The sequence below is a fragment of the Artibeus jamaicensis genome, unplaced genomic scaffold (assembly GCF_021234435.1).
Source record: "Artibeus jamaicensis isolate MK-2021 breed Jamaican fruit bat unplaced genomic scaffold, CSHL_Jam_final contig_387, whole genome shotgun sequence".
NCBI lineage: Eukaryota > Metazoa > Chordata > Mammalia > Chiroptera > Phyllostomidae > Artibeus > Artibeus jamaicensis.
In genome coordinates, this window is record NW_026521812.1 from 24,584,747 (window position 1) to 24,605,001 (window position 20,255).

The following is a 20,255-nucleotide window of genomic DNA, read 5'->3' on the forward strand; positions in this document are numbered from 1 at the left end:
AAGTCAGGTTATTTAATTGTTTTTAATATAAACTTGAATTTTTATTCTGACATTTTATAAACTTTAATTTTATATTTCAGGTAGTCTGATTGACGTCAGACTATTTTGAGTTAGGAAGCATTCTCTGTTGAACTTCTCTACCCACTTTGATCATGTTCTAATAAAATGTAGGACATGAGCTAATAATCTCATCATGTCCTTCTTTCTTAACTAATTTCCATCAGCTTGGGGAGAATTCTTTTAAAGCAATATAATTAATAAGAACTCTCTGTGCAAACATCTAGATACTAAGAAGTAACTACTGATATAATAACAACTCTAAATGCCTGGCAGCAGGAAGTAGTAAAAATTTTCAGCTCTGGCCGGGTGGCTCAGTTGGTTGGAACATCATCTTGTGCACCAAAAAAAGGTTGCAGGTTCAGTCCCTGGTTGGCACGCACACAGGAAGCAACTGATCAATGTTTCTCTCTCTCTCTCTCTCCCTTTCTCCCCCTCTCTAAAAAATCAACAAAAACACATGCTCAAGTGAGGATTTTAAAAAAATAATGAAAAATTTTAAAAAATGCTTTTCATGGGAAAGAACCACTAATTCCAACTATTGGTGACATCTTACTTTGTATAGCTTCAAATTAAAGCACAGCCTGTGTGGAAAGGAAAGAGGCAGCTGTGACAATGGGGAAGAACACCCAGGGCCAGCAAAGAGCAAAGGTGCACACCTATCCCCTGAGACTCCTTATCTCTTATCACAGTGCTTTGATATATGATATGCTTTTTACTATCTACTATTTTACCGTTCTTTTTGTGTTTTTCGATCAGAGGAGTTGCTTTACAGTGTTTTAACTCATTAAAGTGTTTATTCCCAGCAGCCAAATATTAGAAATAGCCATTACCTTTTTAAACAATCCAGACTCTGTAGGTAAGGGGACAGGCATCTCATCGGCGGAATGAGAGAACTGGGATTCCCCGCTGTGCAGTGTAGACTCCTGGTGCTCTTGAGCCACCTGTCCTCCATCCGCCGCATCCAAAGCTCTGGAAAGAGTGGAAACAGTTATGTCGACAACGTGTCAAGAATGCTGGAAAGTCATGAAACCCAAAGGCATATTTCTTCATGTGTATAGCTGACCCTTGAACAATACAGTTGAATTTATATGCAGTTTTTTTCAATACACCCATCCTTCTGTACCCACTGGTTTTGCATCCATGGATTCAACCAACCACCAATCAAAAACAATAATTTCAGTCAGCAGCTGGGAGTCTGTGGATGTAGAGAACTAATTGCGTACATTGTTTTATGCTATTTTATATAAGGGACTTGATTGTCTATGGATTTTGGTATCTAAAGGCGGGTCCCGGAACCAATCCTGCATGAATACCCAGGGGCAACTATAGTTAAGTTTTGGAAGGTCAAAAGTTATATGAAATTTTGACTGTATAACCCTTGTGTTGGTCAAGGGTCAACTGTATTTATAATCAACTAAAATAACAAATCATTCTTCAAAACCTATGAAGAATTATAGATAATTTGGTACTCTCATAACACATTTATAAATAAATTTTGATAACTTCTCCATGTGGCTAACAAAATTTTTTAAATTTGATTTTTAAAATATATTTTATTGATTATGCTATTACAGTTGTCCCATTTCCCCTCTTCATTCCCCTCTGCCCTGCACATCCTTTCCCACCCACATTCCCCCCTTTTAGTTCATGTCCATGTGGCATAAGTTCTTTAGCTTCTACATTTCCCACACTACTCTTGCCCTCCCCCTATTTTCTCCCCACCGTCTTTGATACTTATTCTCTGTACCTTTTCCCCCCTCTCTCCTCCTCCCACCCCCCTGTTGCTAACCCTCCATGTGATCTTCATTTCTGTGATTCTGTTCCTGTTCTAGTTGTTTGCTTATTTTGCTTTTGTTTTAGGTGTGGTTGTTAATAATTGTGAGTTTGACATCATTTTACTATACATATTTTTTTACCTTCTTTTTCTTAGATGAGTCCCTTTAACATTTCATATACTAAGGGCTTGGTGATGATGAACTTCTTGAATCTGATCTTATCTGAGAAGCACTTTATCTGCCCTTCCATTCTAAATGAAAGCTTTGCTGGATAGAGCAATCTTGGATGTAGGTCCTTGCCTTTCATGACTTAGAATACTTCTTTCCAGCCCCTTCTTGCCTGTAAGGTCCCTTTTGAGAAATCAGCTGACATCTGAATCCCTTTGTAGATGACTGTCCCCTTATCTCTTGCTGCTTCTAGGATTCTCTCCTTCATTTTAATCTTGGCTAATGTAATTATGATGTGCCTTGGTGTGTTCCTTCTTGGGTCCACCTTCTTTGGGACTCTCTGAGCTTCCTGGATATCCTGGAAGTCAATTTCCTTTGCCAGATTGGGGAAGTTCTTCTTTATTATTTGTTCAGATAAGTTTTCCACATGTTTCTTTCCCTCTTCCCCTTCTGGTACCCCTATAATTCAGATGTTGTAGTGTTTAAAGATGTCCTGGAGGTTCCTAAGCCTATCCTCATTTTTTTGAACTCTTGTTTCTTCATTCTTTTCTGTTTGATGGTTTCTTTCTTCCTTCTTGCCCACTCCATTGATTTGAGTCCCAGTTTTCTTCCCATCGCTGTTGGTTCCCTGTGTATTTTCCTTTATTTCATTTAGTGTAGCCTTCATTTTTTCATCTTATTTGTGGACAAAATCAACCAGTTCTGTGAGCATCCTGATCACCAGTGCTTTGAACTGTGCATCTGTTAGGTTGACTATCTCTTGGTCACTTAAAAGTATTGGCTTTGGGGCTTTGATCTGTTCTTCCATTTGAGCCTTTTTTTTTTGGTCTGGTCGCACCCATTATCTATGAGAGGTAGAGCCTTAGGTATTCGCCTAGGCAGGGCACCCCAGTTGCTGGGTTGTGACACTATATGTGGGGACGGGGTCAGAGAGAAAACAATGGTGCTTGCTCTGCTCTCTCTCAGATTTCAGTCCCTTCTGCCACTTTCCGCAAGCAAATTGGGCCCTTCTGGTGCTGATTCCCAGGTGGGTGGGCTTGTGTACATTCTAGGACCCTGTGGGTCTCTCCAATGAACTCTGCTGTGAGGGTGGGAGTCTCTCCTGGCACCTCGACCCCCGCAAGTTTTTCTAATCAGTGCTTTTAGGCTTTATTTCCTAGTGCCGGGGCCCTGGGTTTTGCAGTCTGTCTTGTTGCCTGTTTTCGCCTAGTTTATCTGCACATGAATGTGTGACCGTGGTCAGCCAGCCACCTTGTGTGCCTCACTGGGTCTGCTCGTTGCCACCCCACGCCTGGGATCTGCCAGCTGCCACCTGTGTGCGTGGGTCTGCCAGCCACGGTTTTCCTGCCTCGACCCTTCTCCACTGGCCGCTGACTCCGCCCCTCTTACAGGTCTGGATAAGTGGTTGTCAGACTTTCATACACTTCAATTTTCTGTCAATTCTGTTGTTTTTTGTTCCTAAATTTTATTGTCCTTAATTTTGGTTGTGCAAGGAGGCACAGTGTATCTACCTACGCCTCCATCTTAGCCAGAAGTCTACATTTGATTTTTTTAAATAAAATTCTTTTAAACCCTATGCAGAGAACAAATTAGGGATAGGTAGGTAAACAGCTAGATACATTTTGGCATGCAAGCAGTCCAATTTCATTTTATGATGTCTTGGTTGTTCTGTCACTGATCTTATGAAAAAAATCGTTAAGTTTCTCGAAAATTGAGAATAAAGTAAAAACTAAATCTCAGTCAGGGAGGAATCTAGGCAATGCTATGAAAAGGGAACTTTTCCCAGAATTATAATATTTACCAGACTTGCCAAAAAATGAAAACCAGTCAAGTCACAGAGTTCTAGTACTTTGATGGTTGCTTACCCAACCCATGTCCTTTTTCCAAACCCCCCGCCTTGCCTCCATTCCCCACCCCCCACATTTTCTTTGCTGATAACCCTGATTTTGTTCAGCTATCCATCCTCCGTGTGCCTCAGAGGAAGAAGCTTCTGGCGCGGGAGTCAGTTGTGATCGATCTAATCCAGGTGCCCCCTACCCTTGCCAGCAATTGATTCAGACCCACCCCCAGTTGATTTAGGTCTCCCTGCCCCTCTAAAGTGTTTGTCCTTCACCCTGTTATCTGGTGCGATTCAGCCAATGGGATGTGGGGAAGTCTGCTGAAGGAACCAGTGGAAAGCCTTTCTCTAGGAAGGACTACAGAAAGAAGCACTTCTTCGCTGTTCGCAGGGTCATGCCAGCGTGTGATGAAGGTGACAGCTGCCTGGGGACCATGATTGGTATTACCTTAAGGAGAACAGATGGAGCAGGGCAGAAATATGAGAGCAACTTGAGTCTTTAAATATATTGCCGAGCAGCTGAATTAATCAGTCCTAGGCCTGCCCTAGCTCTGAAGGTCTTGTTATGTTACATAATAAATGCCCTATTTGTTAAGGTAATTTTGAGTTGGATGTTCTCTATTATCTGCAATTGAGCGTCCTAACTAATACAGGGTTTGGTATACCTTCTTAAGTATATTATTAAGGCTGGGGATAAAAATACTGGAGCAAGATATGGGCTTTGAATGAAGAATGCTAATGAAGTGGAAAAAGAACTAAAACAACCAAGGCTTTCATACTTCACAGAAGAAATAGAAGATCTTATGGAATTTCTATAATATGCCAATGATAAAAAGATAACTAGGGTAAAATACTAACACTCTAGAGCAGCGGTGAGCTGCTGCTTTACATGAATCAATAGGGTAACGTCAGCTAGAGAGTTATGTATGGCATAATTTGGAGAACTCGATTGCTAACATCTTTGTTTTGGAAAACATTCTCCATATTCTAGAAAATGTGGAAATATATTAGCAGCAAAAATTTCTTTTTGTTTTTCTCCAATTACCATAAAAGTAATATTTGTATAGAGTGAAGGTAATTCCATCAGTATCAAAGGGAACTGAAATGAAAAATAACTTCTTTGCCACATCACAATTTCATTCTGTGTGGCTAACCACTCTGTACAGCTTCCTTCTGCAGCATTGTATGCCACATGTAAGCCAGTTTGAGTCAGTATGTATGAAGGAAGAGAAAAGCACCCTCAGAAAAGTTTAGATAACCACTGGAAAGCATCTTAGAGTAGAGAAGGTGTCACAGTCTTAACATGGATGCATTGAAACCTATTTTTTACATAGTAATTGTTCCACTGACCCCGCACCACAGGGCTCACCAGTTCTCTGCTCACGAATAAGCCAAGAGCAGCAAGCAAGAGAAAAGACCAGTAAGACTTGAAAACTGATTCCAACCACTGAGGTCTTACAAATTGTAGAAGTAAACCAGAAGTGCATATGAAGTCTGCCACTTTTAATATCTTTTCTCTCTAGGGAAAAATACATGTGCCCATTGAATGAACTGAGGGAGTGCAGAGATAAACACAGCCCTGCGTGCTGTTGCCGGTGGGCACCCACATGGATTTCAATCTTCCTGCTGGATACTTACATACATGCTGTGTGATTAAGAGCTGGCAAAGGTGTGCTTTCTATACATTTTGCTTGTGATCCAATCCCTGCCTATAGTATAGGATCCTTCTGCCTGCAAGTAACAAAGGCCAACTTATAAAAGCTTCATAAAAAATGAGCTTCATGACTGCATATAAAATAGGAGGGGTGAATAAAGTCAATTTAATCCATTTGTTCAGCTGCTGCTGAATCAGTGGCTGTGGCGGCTCTGGTCATCACCTATGGATCCATAGTTCCGGAAGATGACGAGATGATCTCTTCCTGTGCACCTGGCTTAGTGGTGAGAAGTTCTCCCCAGAAGCCACCTCACTGACTTCTCGGCACACTTCATCCCTATACCAAACCAACCACTGCACTGACCTCCTCAAGGCTGGGGCCTGAAAGACATCACTGTGCAGAGTGGGCACCTGAACAAACTGGGGCCAATTGGGAAAAAAGTTGCAGGGGAGGGAGTGGAAGTGAATGCTTGTGTGCGTTACATCACCTCCCTAACTTCATCATGAAGCATGTCTGCCACACTTACTAGACTGTTAGAGGTTGAGCAGATATATATGATTGGATTTGAGTTACTGAAGGAGAAACGTTCATGATTTTAGCCTCATAGCATGTTGGACCTCATAGCATATTTAGCCTCATAGCATAGCCCCAGGGAGCCTGCTTGCCCTCCTGATTTGGGGGATAAACTAACAAGGCAGCATGCTATCCAAGGGTCAGTTTTATGTGCTTGGGGTCGTGATGAAAGGTAGGTTTTTTCTCAACCACCAGAAAAGGGGGAAGACTTGTCCAGGGAAGGTCCTTGCTTCACCCATAATTCTGCAACAGGAAATGCTGAGCTGTGGTACAGCCAAGAACCTCTGACCTCCCTCTGAGTGGAGGAGGAGCAGGAGGTGTCTGCTGACTTCCCTTTCCTCCTGACCCACATCCAGGCCATGCAGCTGGGCACCTGGTCACAGGTGCCATTATGTCAAAGTCTGTTCCAGGATTCGGTTGGAAGGTAAAGAAAGGCCGAGAGGGGGCTAAGGGGGCTTTACAAACAGATCCTGACTTCAGGAAAGTTTCCCACCCGAGCCCAGAGAGATGGTCAGGCCAGCCAAGGGCCATTGTCTAGTTCCTCTCTCGTGTCAGATGCAGAACTGCTCACAGCAAACGTATCGCACGGATTTGTCTCCTGAAGCACACCCTTCCCAAAATGGTACACAGAAATAACAGACCTGGAATCTGCCGGAGGGTCTCTAGGCCCTACATTAACCTTTTAAATAACTTCCAGCCTTCATTTCTTCAGAGAGCATGTTTAGCTCTCCTACTACGTGCTAAACGTCAGAGGACGCAGCAGAGGGCTAAACGTCAGAGGGCAACCCACTGCCTACCCTGAGGACATTAGGCCTCTTAGCCATAAAGGCTCATCCAGGGGGCAGCGGCATCTTAATTCTATATAATAGTTCCATGTGGAGCATCCGTGGATCAGTCTCCCCAGCCTGCAGACCAACCTTTATAAGTGTTCACTGACAGGAAAGGACAACTGAAAGGTTCACTCTGTCTATTCCAAAGAGCAAATGTTAGTTTAGCTCCCGATGAGTGGGAGGTGATAGGTAGTCCCTAACAAGCCTAACTTGGCTACCTGGTGAGACATTTAAGATTTGAAAATGGAAGGACAGTTTCCTTTGTGAATAGTTACTACAGGTCTTCTATCAAGGGCATCACCTCTTGGACTAACAAAAAATAAGACAGAATGAAATAAAGTGCCCCAAACACTGCCTACCAGTCTGGAGTTTCCGTAGAGGGTAATTTATTAATTTGCTAATTACCATCTGTACTTTTTTTCCCTTTGAGCACAGAGAGCACATTGCCAGAAGTGAAGGACTTCAGTGTTCCAGACTTTATTTGACTCAGACTCCTGAGTAAGTGGAATATTGGCCAGCTCGTTCCGTTATGGTCTATGTTTCTTTTTTATTTGGTTTGCTTTTAAAAACCAGATTGCCCTTGAAGTTGGTAGAAAATTAATAATGGCAAGATTGTTTGCTTTTTCCTAAGTTAAAAAGAGCCATTTCCAAACAAATCCAAGCTTTGTGAGGCTGAAGCTTACATAATTTGGGTGGCCCTCTCTAAGAAAAAGAAAACTAAATACCTTGCTTTTTCAGTGTTTACAGCAGCACAAAGGCCTCTCTGGGCCTTGGGAGTGGCCCTTGAAACTTCAGTCTCCTTTGCTTCCTACCCACCCGCTGGGGTTTCCTATTTTGGTCTACTCCATCCCGTGGTTCTGCCCTCACTGTTGTGTCTTGGGCTCAAGATAAAGCAAGCGAAATGAATGTTCCTATCTAATGGGTCTTGCTTCGGAACTAATGTACAGTAAACAAATGAAGTGAGATAGCCAAGGAAAGGTTCAGGGCTACCTATCAGATGTAAATTGAGGCTGCACTGCCACCTATTGTCCACTCAAAGGACAATAGCGTGGTCAAATAGTTGGAGCTGTGATTTGAAATTTGCCACAAGGCACCTTCATCTGCACTGAATTATTTCCTCAAGAGAGCTGAAAGGATTGAATACTAAAGCCACTCTTCTGAATTAAGGCAGTGGCTGTAAGACTCCATAAGTTTCCTGGCCACAAAGAAGGGAGAAAACCTAATTCACTAACAAACAGCATTGATAGTGTGAGCAGAATTTCTTTGTTGCAACTACTATACAGTAGAGAGCCAGCAATTATTAAGCAACTTCTATGCTGCTAACATTGGACCCTGCATAAAATTACAGACATACACCATTAAATAAATCCAGGCCTCTAAAGGACCCTAGTGATGACCTGGTGCAGATCTGCAGAGGCTTGGGCTCTGAGAAACCAAGAGACTGACTGAGCTGAGGGCCTGCTGGTTACCCATGTGTGTGGAATGGGAAGCCTGGCTCACAGAGGCATCCAATCACAGTGTGACAACACAGCCATGTAAATCTGTCCTGTCTCCAGGGGCAGGAAAAAACCCACAAATCTATTTCCCTTGAAAAAACAAGGGTTTCCGATTTATAGAATGGTATTTTTTCCAGAAGTAATATTACATTCAAATTTATATTTTCTCACATAATTAATAAAATATATTTAAAAAAACAAGTTTATATTTTCTCAGCTGAATAAGAGATGAACTATGGCAATCGTATACCTATGTATTTCAGAGTCATACCAACCTGGCTATCAGCTATGCAATCTTGGGCTAATTACTTAACTTCTCTAAGCCTCAGTTTCCTTTTTCTGCAAAATGGAGATTATATCAGATTGCTATGAGAATGAAGTCAGGTAATACTCTTAAAATGCTTAACCTAGAACTGGCACATAGTAAGTGCTCAATAAGTACCAGCTGTTTTAATGATGTATACAGATGCCAGCTGACATTTCCTAGATAGTAACTTGTTAGATATCCTGTGTTTGACTCAGGAATTTACCAGGCTCAACTATAAAGTGATATCGAAAAGAGAATGTCTGAGTTGGAAGACACCCTAGAGATGATCTAGTGACCCAGCATGGCATTTTACAGGTGAGCTCACTGAGGCCCAGGACATTCAGTGTTCAAAGTCACAGGGCTAAGTAAGGGCAGAGTAGGCTGTAAAAAACCCACCTCATTCCCAGTTCAGAGACTAATTTCAAATTCTCTGCAGATGAGTTTCATAATTAGAAAATGCCCAGTTAGGTGGAGAAATACATAAAATTATGCACAATCAAGTTTTAAAAATTCAAAACATCTTCATAATTTTACCTGTGTAAGGAATACTACATCATTAATACAAGTATTTAGCCGCTGCAAGCGGTATCTAAGTTTTTAATGCAGAAAATCTGCCATCTAGTGGTTGTATAAGGACATCAATCCTTTTTAGTAGTAGTGTTTTCATAAAAAAATATATATATATAACACTCTGGTGCCACTGGCCTCCACTCCCGACTGCCTCCATCTTCCCCGGCCTCTTGATTTTTTTTTTTAAAGCAAGGAAGGTATTTACTGTCATGCACTGTCTAGTAGACTGGCAGATGCCACTAACAAACGGTAAAAAAAATTCTTCTACGTCTCATTGTTTCCATAAAAACAATTTTCCAGTTACAATTTCTGAAATGGAATAGAAACCCAACGAGAAATGATCCAAAAATACTGTGTCCGTCAAACCGCAGTGCAGTGTGTGTCTAACCTGGATGCTTCAAATAGCGGCTCAGGCTGGAGGCCGTTTCCCCATTGTGCTGTGCGGGGCAGACACATCCAGTGGTCTGCCCCCCGAAAAGCGAAAGGCTGGGCCTTTGTCACCATGATTCCACTATGTGAAATAGCAGCTTCGAGTGCCACAGATTCTGTGAAATTTAACCAAGCTCTCCTGGGAAGAATAATGTGTAGGTTTTAGTTGTTATTCACAGCAGATGACTAAAAAACCATGAAGCCCACCCAGAACAAGGTGTGGCTTTGTTAGCACTGGTCCTAGCGGGAGGAAGGATCTCAATCTGGGCAAGAGCCAAGAGAACTGGGGAACAGCAAGACTCGGGGATTCATTGCCCCAAACCCCAGGGGAACTGGGGGCCAAGGTGTGGGACTCAAGAATGGGCCCAGGTCCATCGGAGTCTCATGTTGTGGGCAGGACTGCACATGCACCCACTCGGAGCAGTTTATGTTCATGACATTTTTCTCAACATTCTTTGTAACATTCAAGTTTTCTTGACTGCTGGTATTTTCCTTTCAAGGCTACTCAAATTCCTACCATCTAACAGCAGAGAAGAGAGAATATAGCTTTTCTTTTGGTGGCATATGTAATCCCCCGAAAGACTGGCTGTTATCTTAGCTCATAAATAACACATTAATAATGCAAAAGAGGGTACCTTACATTGCTATCCTCTGCCATGCAAAGCAAAGCTGTGCTGTGTATACTGCCATGGAGCAAGCAAGGAGCAGGTTGCCAGGCAGAATACAGTACAGGCACAAGGGTAGAGAAGCGCCAGCTCGGAGCCCTCTTGTTCCCATCACCCCCTCTGATCACTAGCCAAGGGACCCTTTGTCATCACATCCAAGCTTGCTTTGTGTAAGCCTTTGTTGGACACACTGCAGGGAAGCCGAGTAGGGTGTTAGCCACCTTCTTACTTAATACAGGTGGTCCCTGACTTACAATGGTTTATGGTTTTCACCTTTACAATGGTGTGAAAGTGAAAAATATTCCGTAGAAATTGCACTTTGAATTTTGCATATTGATCTTTTCCTGGCTAGTGATAGGCAATATGAGCCCTCAGCTCCCAGATCCTGAGTGCAAATAACTGATACTCTACAGTGTATTCATTATGTTAGATGATTTTGCCCAACTGTAGGCTGATGTAAGTGTTCAGAGTACATTTAAGGTAGGCTAGGCTAAGCTATGATATTCAATAAGTTATATGCATTTCTGACTTACAGTATTTTCAACTTACAATCAGCTTATCTGATGTAACCCCATGGTAAGTCAAGGAGCATCTGTATTCTATGGGGACTGAAAGGAAACCTTTCTCTCATCCTTAAGTACCAAAAAAGTTTTCTTATTTTCACCTGTTATCATTCAGACAATATGGACTGTGTACTTGATCATGAATCAATTTCAGTAATTACACAGAACTTTATGAATCTACATTTCTATAAAGAATTGCTTCTCTGGCCTTATCACACTATTATTCCTTTGGTTTTCTGATCTTTCCCTATTAACACCTGTTAACTGGATGCAAATGACTGTAAATCCTTTGGAGAAAAAAGTGATGGGGTGGGTATTGGTTAAAAATACATAAAATGTGTCCCTTCCATCCCCCCAGTATAACATCCTGGTTATCTTTGTCCATTCTAACTATGTCTGTGCTTGTTCCAAACCCTTCCATTTAGAGTTTTCCAGCCTTTTCTGCTATCTAGTCTCTCCTGCACCCTCTGACCTATGCTAACATTACAAATAGAACAATCTCCCTCATGTACTCTCCAGCTTGAAAACCATTTGATGTTCAGCACTGTCTACAGAACTAAGTCCTAATTCACAGTCTCATATTGAAGCTCCTCCACCTTCTGAACCCGGTCTACCATTTCAAACACACACTCCCTTACACACGCTTTGTTACAGCAGGTGTGATCTATTTTAGCGTCATTACAATCACTGGTGATCCTTTCTCTCATCTCAGAGACTAGGGTCCTTAAGGGGTTCGTGTGTGTGATTCCCTCTATTTCAGCCACAGCATAAAACCACATCTGTCACATCACAGATGTTTAGGAGGGCTTGCCAGGTGAGTGGCTACAAAGCTCCTTCTGCAAAGATGGCCTGACTCATGCCTATAGCAGCTGCTGTGGGCCTGCTGCTGTTTATGACTGTTTCAAATAACTTCAACATAAAGCTTTGGTTCAAAATGCCTCTTCCTGATCACGATCGTTGCATGCTAGGCTGGCCTGTCCATCGTCATTTTCTAGATGTCTATGGTGATGTCACACACTTTGAAGTTACTTTATAGCAGCTTTAATATGCACCATCTGCTTCCCTTGTCTCCTTTTGCCCCACCTTGGCTCGCCAGTCCAAACTGAGTGTGCTGCCAACAACGATCAGTAAAAGTCTGTGAGACTCTGGAGTCCCTGAGAACCTGCCATCGAACTTGTCTGCCATCGTTAGCCCCTTCCAGACACTCAGAGTATTAGCTTCCTCATCGCTGAGCTTTGATCATGGCTGCAAATACCGCTTCATAGCATTTCGAGGTGCAATAAAACTTCAAGAGAAATTGTATAATTATTCCTCGTATCAAAAATTGTTAGCACTTACTATATTTGCTGAACTTACAAGTACCTACTTTCCTTACAAATCAAATACTCTCCAATTTCTCAGAGCTATAATTCACAGATTTAAAGGCCCTACTCAATGTATTCTTACCTGATGGTGGTCTGTAAATCTTATAAGCCTAGAAGTGAAAATTGACTCTTTAAACATTACTTGTGAGACATCCATTCCCACACATAATATATGGTGTTAACAGTAAATGCTCATGATGATAATGTGAAACTAGAGAAATTCTTTTAAAATAAGAAAGTCTTTATTGTTTTTCACTTTTCGAGATAATTCTAATAAAAGCTAGTTTTTACAGCAATTTTCGTAACTGTCAATTTCATCATGTTTGACTTGCTCAATTTCCAAATACCTGGCAATGGTTCAATGATTAATATAAAATGCTCAGTAATTAGTACATAATTGTCTGAATCAGATCTTTAAAGGGCCTCCCCCACCCACCTGCACCAGGTGGGTAAATTCCACAAGGGACCAGAGTTGCTTAAGGGCCTCTTAGTTGCATCCTTTAGTAGCGACTAGAATCATCATCATGTACCTAATGAATAAATTCAATTAGTGTTTTTAATTGGTGCTAATGTTACAAAAGAAAACTCTAATTAAAAACAATTTCTAACAAAACGTAATCTTTATTAACCAATGTCATCTCAATAAACTCAATTTAAAAAGAGAGAAGTAATAATGCACAACATACTACAAACACATACAGGTTTTTTGACCAAAGAGAATGAAAAGGTTATGAAGCTGACCAGACAATCGCGGTTCGATTCCCAGTCAGGGCACATACCGGGTTGCAGGCCAGTTCCCTGCAGGCTAGTTCCCGGCAGGGGACACACAAAAGGCAACCATACATTGATGTTTCTCTCCCTCTCTCCTTCCCTTCCCCTCTAAAGGTAAATAAATAAAATCTTAAAAAAAAATAGGTTATGAAGCTGAATCTGAGAATAGACTGTTATTTATCATCTCAGCTTTTATCAGCTGCAATCCCCTAAGGTGTTCGAGATGATCACTGTGACTCCAATCTCCATCTAGTGTAATAAAGTTGTCCAAGGAGGGATGTTAGTAACAAGCTCCAAATGTCAGCTTCAAATCCCCCACGGGGGCGGGGGGGCTACTCCAACACCACTTAACCTCCTTCTCCCCTCTCCGCACTCAGCCTTCGGGGTGTGGTTGGGGAGATTTGTTGGTCCTTCCCTCGTGCACAACGTGCTTCATTATTTATACACCTCTGCCTGGGCTTCCTATTCGTTCTTTCCCCTTTCCTCTTTGGAATCTTTGGCTATCAAATTTGTCCTTTGATTTCAAAATTCACTCCCTCTAGGGCTTCACTGCTTGTGATGAATCTTGTGTTTTTACACCTTGGTGATTCAGTTTATACTAACAGAAATTCCAATTTACAACAGGACCATGTTCCAAAACTTTTTTTACAATTAAAAAATTGGAAAGGAGAAGAATTCCAGCAAGAACCACAGAATAATAATTCAATATTACTCCATCTTAAGAAAGCACTAAACCAGTCTCAGATATAGTATTTCTTTTTCTTGAGTATAGATTATTCTCTGGAACAAGAATTTTGGAGAAAGAGCAGCTTCAATTAGAAAAAAATGATGGCTAGAAAATTTTTCAGAGCTGACAAAGAGGCTTTACGGGGCTTTTATTGTTACCAGACCTAGATTATCATTTCTTCTAATTTCACATCAAAACAGATGGTTTTCCCTTTCCTTCATACACACATATCTCTACCTGTGCCCTTGGCTGTACATCCACCAATTGTGGCATGAAAGGAGACACAAGGGATGGAAAGAACAGGAAGAAGAGGAAGGGCGGTGCGGGAAAAGGGAAATCATTTCTCTGGCCAAGACTAAAAAGAAAAAGGAGAGGAAAGTATTCAAAATAAGGTGGGGGGTGTGCTTAGGAGGGCAGAAAATTTCCACGAGTAGAAATCACAGAGCTGAGGAAGGAGAGCAGAGGCAGGAGAAAAGAGGCAGCTTGCGCCCAGTTCTCTAGGGAAAATCCACAGCCCCACGGTGCCCCAGGCTGAGCACAGAGCCGCGAGGCTCAGGGTCGGCCCGCAGACCGGCATTCCTGCCCAGCCGCTCTTCATGCCTACAGGACCCAAGGGCGTGCAAAAATCAGGTGAGTGACAGTAACTGGTCTTGAACTTTCAGGCTGAATGTTAGGAAAGACCAATTTTCTAAATCAAAACCAGTTAAATATGACAATTTCTTATGGTTTAACATTGTATTGTTCGTGAAGGGTTCATATTAGATCTTCTGGGAATATATATCATTTCTCAATTCAGTTACAGATTTTGGGAAGTTATCATCTTCTATCCCTATAACCTGAACTTAGTAGGTATAAAGCAAATGCTTTTTCTTGGTCAGAGATGATATAAAACAAGTTTTTTTCTTGTGGCACTGACTGAGAACCTGGGCGGTCAGCACCGAGAGTTGAATCACTAAATCACAGTGCATTCTGTTCCAAGAAAATATTTATTTTGTTTAACAGGATTTTAAATTAGGGAGTGTTATCTCAACAGGTAGGATGAAGACCTGTGAGTCAATAAGCTCTGCGTACACAGATCTTTATTTTTGCACTGAAGAAAAGTTTCACAATGTTTCACTGTATTATTGTTATTGTTTCACTGTAGAGGCATAAGTGAACACAAAGAAGAAGTGTATTCATTTTTTTCACTCAAAATATCTTTATATGGCTTTTGTAATAAAAGATGTTTTAATATTGCCAATACTTCAAAAAGGAAAGAAACTTGGTTTTATAAACCAGATAACAGTACACATCAAAATGCTTCTAAAAATGAGCAATTCATAAAATCCAACAGTAGAAATAGAAAGTTATTAAAAATTTTCATTTAGCATATTGTTTAAAATGGAAGAAAATGGCTATTGGCATTTTCCCAGCTTAGCAATTACTTTTTACTAAAAAGAATCTAAATAATGTTATTAGCAAAATTAATTTTCTGATCTATCATCTTTTCTTTTTTCCCTTTAAAGTGATAGAATCTTAGGGTTCTTTCCATTAAGAACTAGTTGACATGAATTTTTTCCTCTTGTTACCAAATTTAACAGTTACAACTCATGTCATTAGACTTCAAATATTAGAAAACCATATAATTGCAATTACTATTAATTTATATAAAATATTCTTGAAAACAGAAAAGATGAGTCATGAAACTGTTATATAATCATTCCAGTGAGTCACTCATACCCTTTTACTTCCCTGTCAAATAGTTCATGTGCATTACTGATAGAAAAGGACATTTGTCAACCTAATTAAACATTGGATCCCCCACTTTCTTTAAAGGCAAGCAAGTTACAGAGAAAGCAAAACACATAGGGGCTTACTATTTATCTGGTTATAGGACCAGCCATAGGAGAAGGGGTGAAATCTGATAGTGACCCTTGTCTCCCCTCCCCTGTGGCTTTCTCTGCATTTTCCCTCTTTGCCTCCTCACTGCAGATCCCCGGGGTTTTCTTGTGGTTCCATACCCACAGTTGGACAGAAAGGTGATCTTAAAAAAGTAAATAATATGAAAGACCTATTCACTTACTGTCTGTGCTGGGATCAAGAGTGGCCCCCAAAACTCACATTCACCTGGAACTTTAGAACGTGACCTTATGTGAAAATGAGTCTGTGCAGACATCATTAGTTAAATTAAGGTGAAGTCATAATGGATTCAGATGGGGCCTAATACAATGACTGGTGACCTTACAAGAAGAGGGAAGTGGACACAGAGGCAGTGAAACACAGGGTGCAGGGGAAGAAGTCCATGTGATGCTGGAGGCAGAGATGGGGGGAGGCAGCTGCTACACAGGAACGCGAGGGCTGCTCTCAACAACCAGAGCGGAGGAGGAGGAGACCAGGTCCTGCCTGAGCCCGCAGAGGAAGGACGGCCTGTCAACACCTTGGTTTCTGGTGTCTGGCCTCCAGAACTGTGAGGGAATACATTTCTGTTGCTTTAAGCCATCACATTTGTGGTAATTTGCTAGGGCTGAACTGAAAGCAGTAAAAAAAAAAAAAAAAGACCTCTAGGAGAGGGCGATGTTTAATGCAAAGAGAAGAAATAACAGGTATGTCTGGCATTAATAAGAACTCAGAGAAGAGATTTTTTTTTAGGGAAGTGGGCCTTCTGAGTTTCTTTCAAATGAAACTTGGCATGTGCCAGCCTCCCTGCCAGAGGTGTGGGCCTGAGCGGGCTGAGTGGAGCCCTTTACTAAGCGTTATGGAGGGAAGAAAAGAAATGAAAAGAATGCATGCACTTTGCCATCCCGGGCACTCCAAAGACACCAGAAGTCCTGAGCTGAAAAATGCTGCCCCAGGTAACAAGAAATACTGGCATAAAACCAAGAACAACAGGAGTACTAGGTGGGAATCTCTGAGTTCATGAGAACTGCTTATCTCTATACAAGACTCTTTCAAATCCAGGCAAAGTTATACCACACATCAAAATTAATTCCAGGTGGCTGAAAGAATTAAATGCAAAAAACATCAAATCACAAAGTTTAGAAAGCACAATATAGCATGTTAGGAGATAATACAGGACACAAAACAACTTCCTAAGAATAATAATAAAAGAAATAAAAAGGAAAAATACTGGTAATTTTACTAAACAAAACTTTAAATTTCTTATGTTTTGTTAAATGAATGGTAATAACAAGTCAAAAATACATTTTCAGCAAAAATATCCAACAATTGGTTAAGAGTCACACTGGGCAAAGAAATCATACAAATATATAAGAAAAATACTAGCAAACCCAGGAAAATAAAAGAAAGAAAAAGTTAACAAAGCTATTTTTTCACATTCACTACTAATCAAAACATGTAAATTAAAGTAGCAATAGATAAAAAATTTAAATTAATAACTCATAGTGTTTTTATGTACTGCTAGGAGATACACTAATTGCTATAACCTTTTAGTAAGTAATTTATTAGTACTTATAATAAGTCTTAAAAATGTTAACATACCTATACTCTGTGATTCTACTTCTAGGAAACGTTTATAGAGCAGTAACTAAAGAAGCAAAGATTTACTTACAAATATGTTTACGGCAGTGTTATTTATGATTAAATTTGTAGACAGCTCACCCAGTTCAGGTAATTAAGTAAATTATGGAATATCCATATTATGAAATGCCATTTATCCTTGAAACCACAGAAGTAAAGCCTGTGATATAATAGCAGGTTGAAAAGTAGAATAAAAATTATGTATCAAATATGTTAAATAGCCAAGGACATACAGAAAGAAAATACACAAAAATCTTAACCGTGGTCACCTCTGGCTAATTGGATTATCAGTAATTTACATTCTCTTCTGTATTTTCCACAACGGTTACACATTCTCTTATAATAAGAAAATTATTTAATTAAAGAGTGTTGAAACCCCTAACAGGCTCCTTGGGGAAGTCTAAATTAGGATTTTGAGTGGCAGTAGCAGAAAGTAAGACCCAGATGATGGAACAGAACTTTTTATACCATCTAATAAAATATTAACACACAGATTCCAGCCGCCGGTCTCAATTGCTTTTTCCCAATTCCTCAGGCCAATAATTCCCAGCCTAGATTCTGGAACGCTCCGGGTTATTGTTAATTATCTCACAAAAGTCACGTTTTCTTTCTTGGCTAGCTTCCAAGACACCATTTGTTTTTAAAATTTGTAAGGAAAAAACATACTTGCAGGGAACTTCTCCCTGTTTAAGATGACCAACATCTGTTCTGATGTTGTCGGAGAATTAAAAAGGAATCTCAGAAAGGTAATTGTGCAGTGGTGGTGGCTAGATTGAGATGGAAGCAGGAGAGTGAAGAATAATTTTTTTTGCTTTCCTCTTACGCATAACTTCAAAATCATTTATTCTGCTCCAACAGAGATCAGGGTGCGAATAACCGAAGGGTTTCCGGGTCCATTTATTGTGTGTTTTCTCAGGGTCTGTATCTTTCCTTCCTCATATAGCTTCAGCTTCTTTTTTGTAATCTACACACATTTCACAGAACAAATCAGTAAATGTGTAAAATGGAACTGGTAGGGATTTACAAGGAAACCTTTTATTTTTCACCCTGATTCTGGACAAAATCTTCTGATTTAGTAGTCTGGGGTTTTCTTTTAGATCAGGAACAGGCAAGCCATGGCAATATAGGCCACATGTGGCCCACTGCCTGTTTCTGTAAAGATTTATTGGAACCACCACACAGTCGCTGTAACGCAGAAGTGTCTTTGGTGCTTTGGTGCCACAGCGGCGGAGCGGAGCAGCTGCAAGGCAGACTGGATGGCTGGCCCTGCCTCAAACACTCACTGTCAGGCCCAAACAGAGGGCGTGTGCCGACCCCTGTTGTAGGTCGTAGACTCCTACAAACTTGCCTGGTAGAGTGTCTTCTTTTAGCATTTGTATCACCCTCATTGATGAGGAATAAGCACTCTTAAACCACTAATAAATATTAACAGATAATTATAATGGAACATAAGCTCAAGTTTATCCAAGTGCGGATAAATTCAAAGACAGGAAAAATTTGCCCGTAGTCCTAGATGTAGGTCCAAATGTGAACAGTTCTTCGATCTACTTCATCTTCAGTGCTGTTATGGTTCCCCTCCAAGACATCCCCCGACCCCTCCCCCAGGTGTCTGTGCCTGTGTGTCGTTTCCTCTCACACACAGGTGATACTGTCTCAGTTCCAGGATGAGGTCACAAGCCTGTGGCTGCTATCTCACCGCTCGCCCCAGAGAAAGGCAGCTTCTGTGTCATCCTGTAGAGACACCCACAGGGCAAGGGACCAGGACCTCCAGCCAATAACCAGGGAGGAGCTGAGGGCTCCTGACCAGAGTCACAGGAATGAGCTTGCAAATGAATCTTCCAGCCCCAGGCAACCTTTCCTAACACTGCTGGCCTGGCCAACAGCTTGACTACCACCCGTGAGAGACCCTGAGCAGCAACCACCCAGCTAAGCTGCTCCTGAACTCCTGACCTGCCCAAACTGGGAGATGATAGAGGTGTGCTGTTTTAAGCCCCTAATTGCAGGGGTATTTTAGAAATGAATACACTTATCTCTGCTACCACTTACATATCTCAGTTTCTAGCTGTTAAGAATCACCTGCCAAAGACTGTAAGCCACAAAGCATGGTCCTAGAAGTGGAACGCGAGTTAGACCTGGCTCAGGCCACATGATAAATGTCACGGGCTGCAAGCTGGAGGCTTTCCTGCAGACTATAAATGTTCCAGGTCCATGCCAGCCATTAAAGCAGGTTATTCCACTCTATGGCTATAATGACACTCGCCAAAAATGGAAATGACTGAGATACTGTGTGGGCCCCCAAAACAAGACAACATTCACAGCAGGAGGACTGAAACCCCCCAGAATGTGTCAACAGCCAAACTCCCAACATGTCAAGGGAACTGAGCTCAAACTTCTCAGACCAGTTGATGCTTCCAAGCAGCTCTCAGTCCCCTTTCTGCTTTTACCAGAAGAGGAGAGTGATACCCAAAATACTTACATTTCTGTAGCACTTTGTAATTTGAAAAGTAATGTTTTTATGTGTATTATATCTTTAATCCTCATAGCAACCTGACTCGTAGGTTTAAAGTAAGAGTCACCTTATTTTTTGTAAAAGGAGAAAGAGAATACTGGTATAAGATGAGAAAAAATAGCATCTAATTATTTCTGAGAAGTATTGGGATGTTTCAAAGAGACTGTGTAATGCCCAGAAGTTTAAGGGCCTCATTACCAGGATTCCCCTTGAGAAGTCCCTGTTCTTCCCACTGGTTCAGTACCCAGAGTACACTCACCAGAATAACTTGTGTGTGTGACATTCCTGACCCACAGTCGTTCAAGCCCTCCCATAGCCTGATAATTACCCTGAGAACATGCTTAGTCCTTACAGGGTGGGTGCTGTGTGTCCTTCATCTCTGTGCCCCACAGCTTGTCCTACAGTGAATTTACATCGAAGGCACCCGACATCCCATAAAG

At 41.2% G+C, this 20,255-nt stretch overlaps 1 protein-coding gene across 1 annotated transcript in view; it reads right to left on the bottom strand.

Moving 5' to 3' along the window:
- The window catches only part of CRYBG1 (crystallin beta-gamma domain containing 1), a 184,666-nt gene that overhangs the window by 105,595 nt on the left and 58,816 nt on the right, over nucleotides 1–20,255 (bottom strand). Inside the window, exon 2 of the mRNA XM_037158995.2 lies at nucleotides 891–1,029. Within this exon, the coding sequence (XP_037014890.2) occupies nucleotides 891–1,029 (139 nt within the window). The remainder of the gene's footprint in view (nucleotides 1–890; nucleotides 1,030–20,255) is intronic.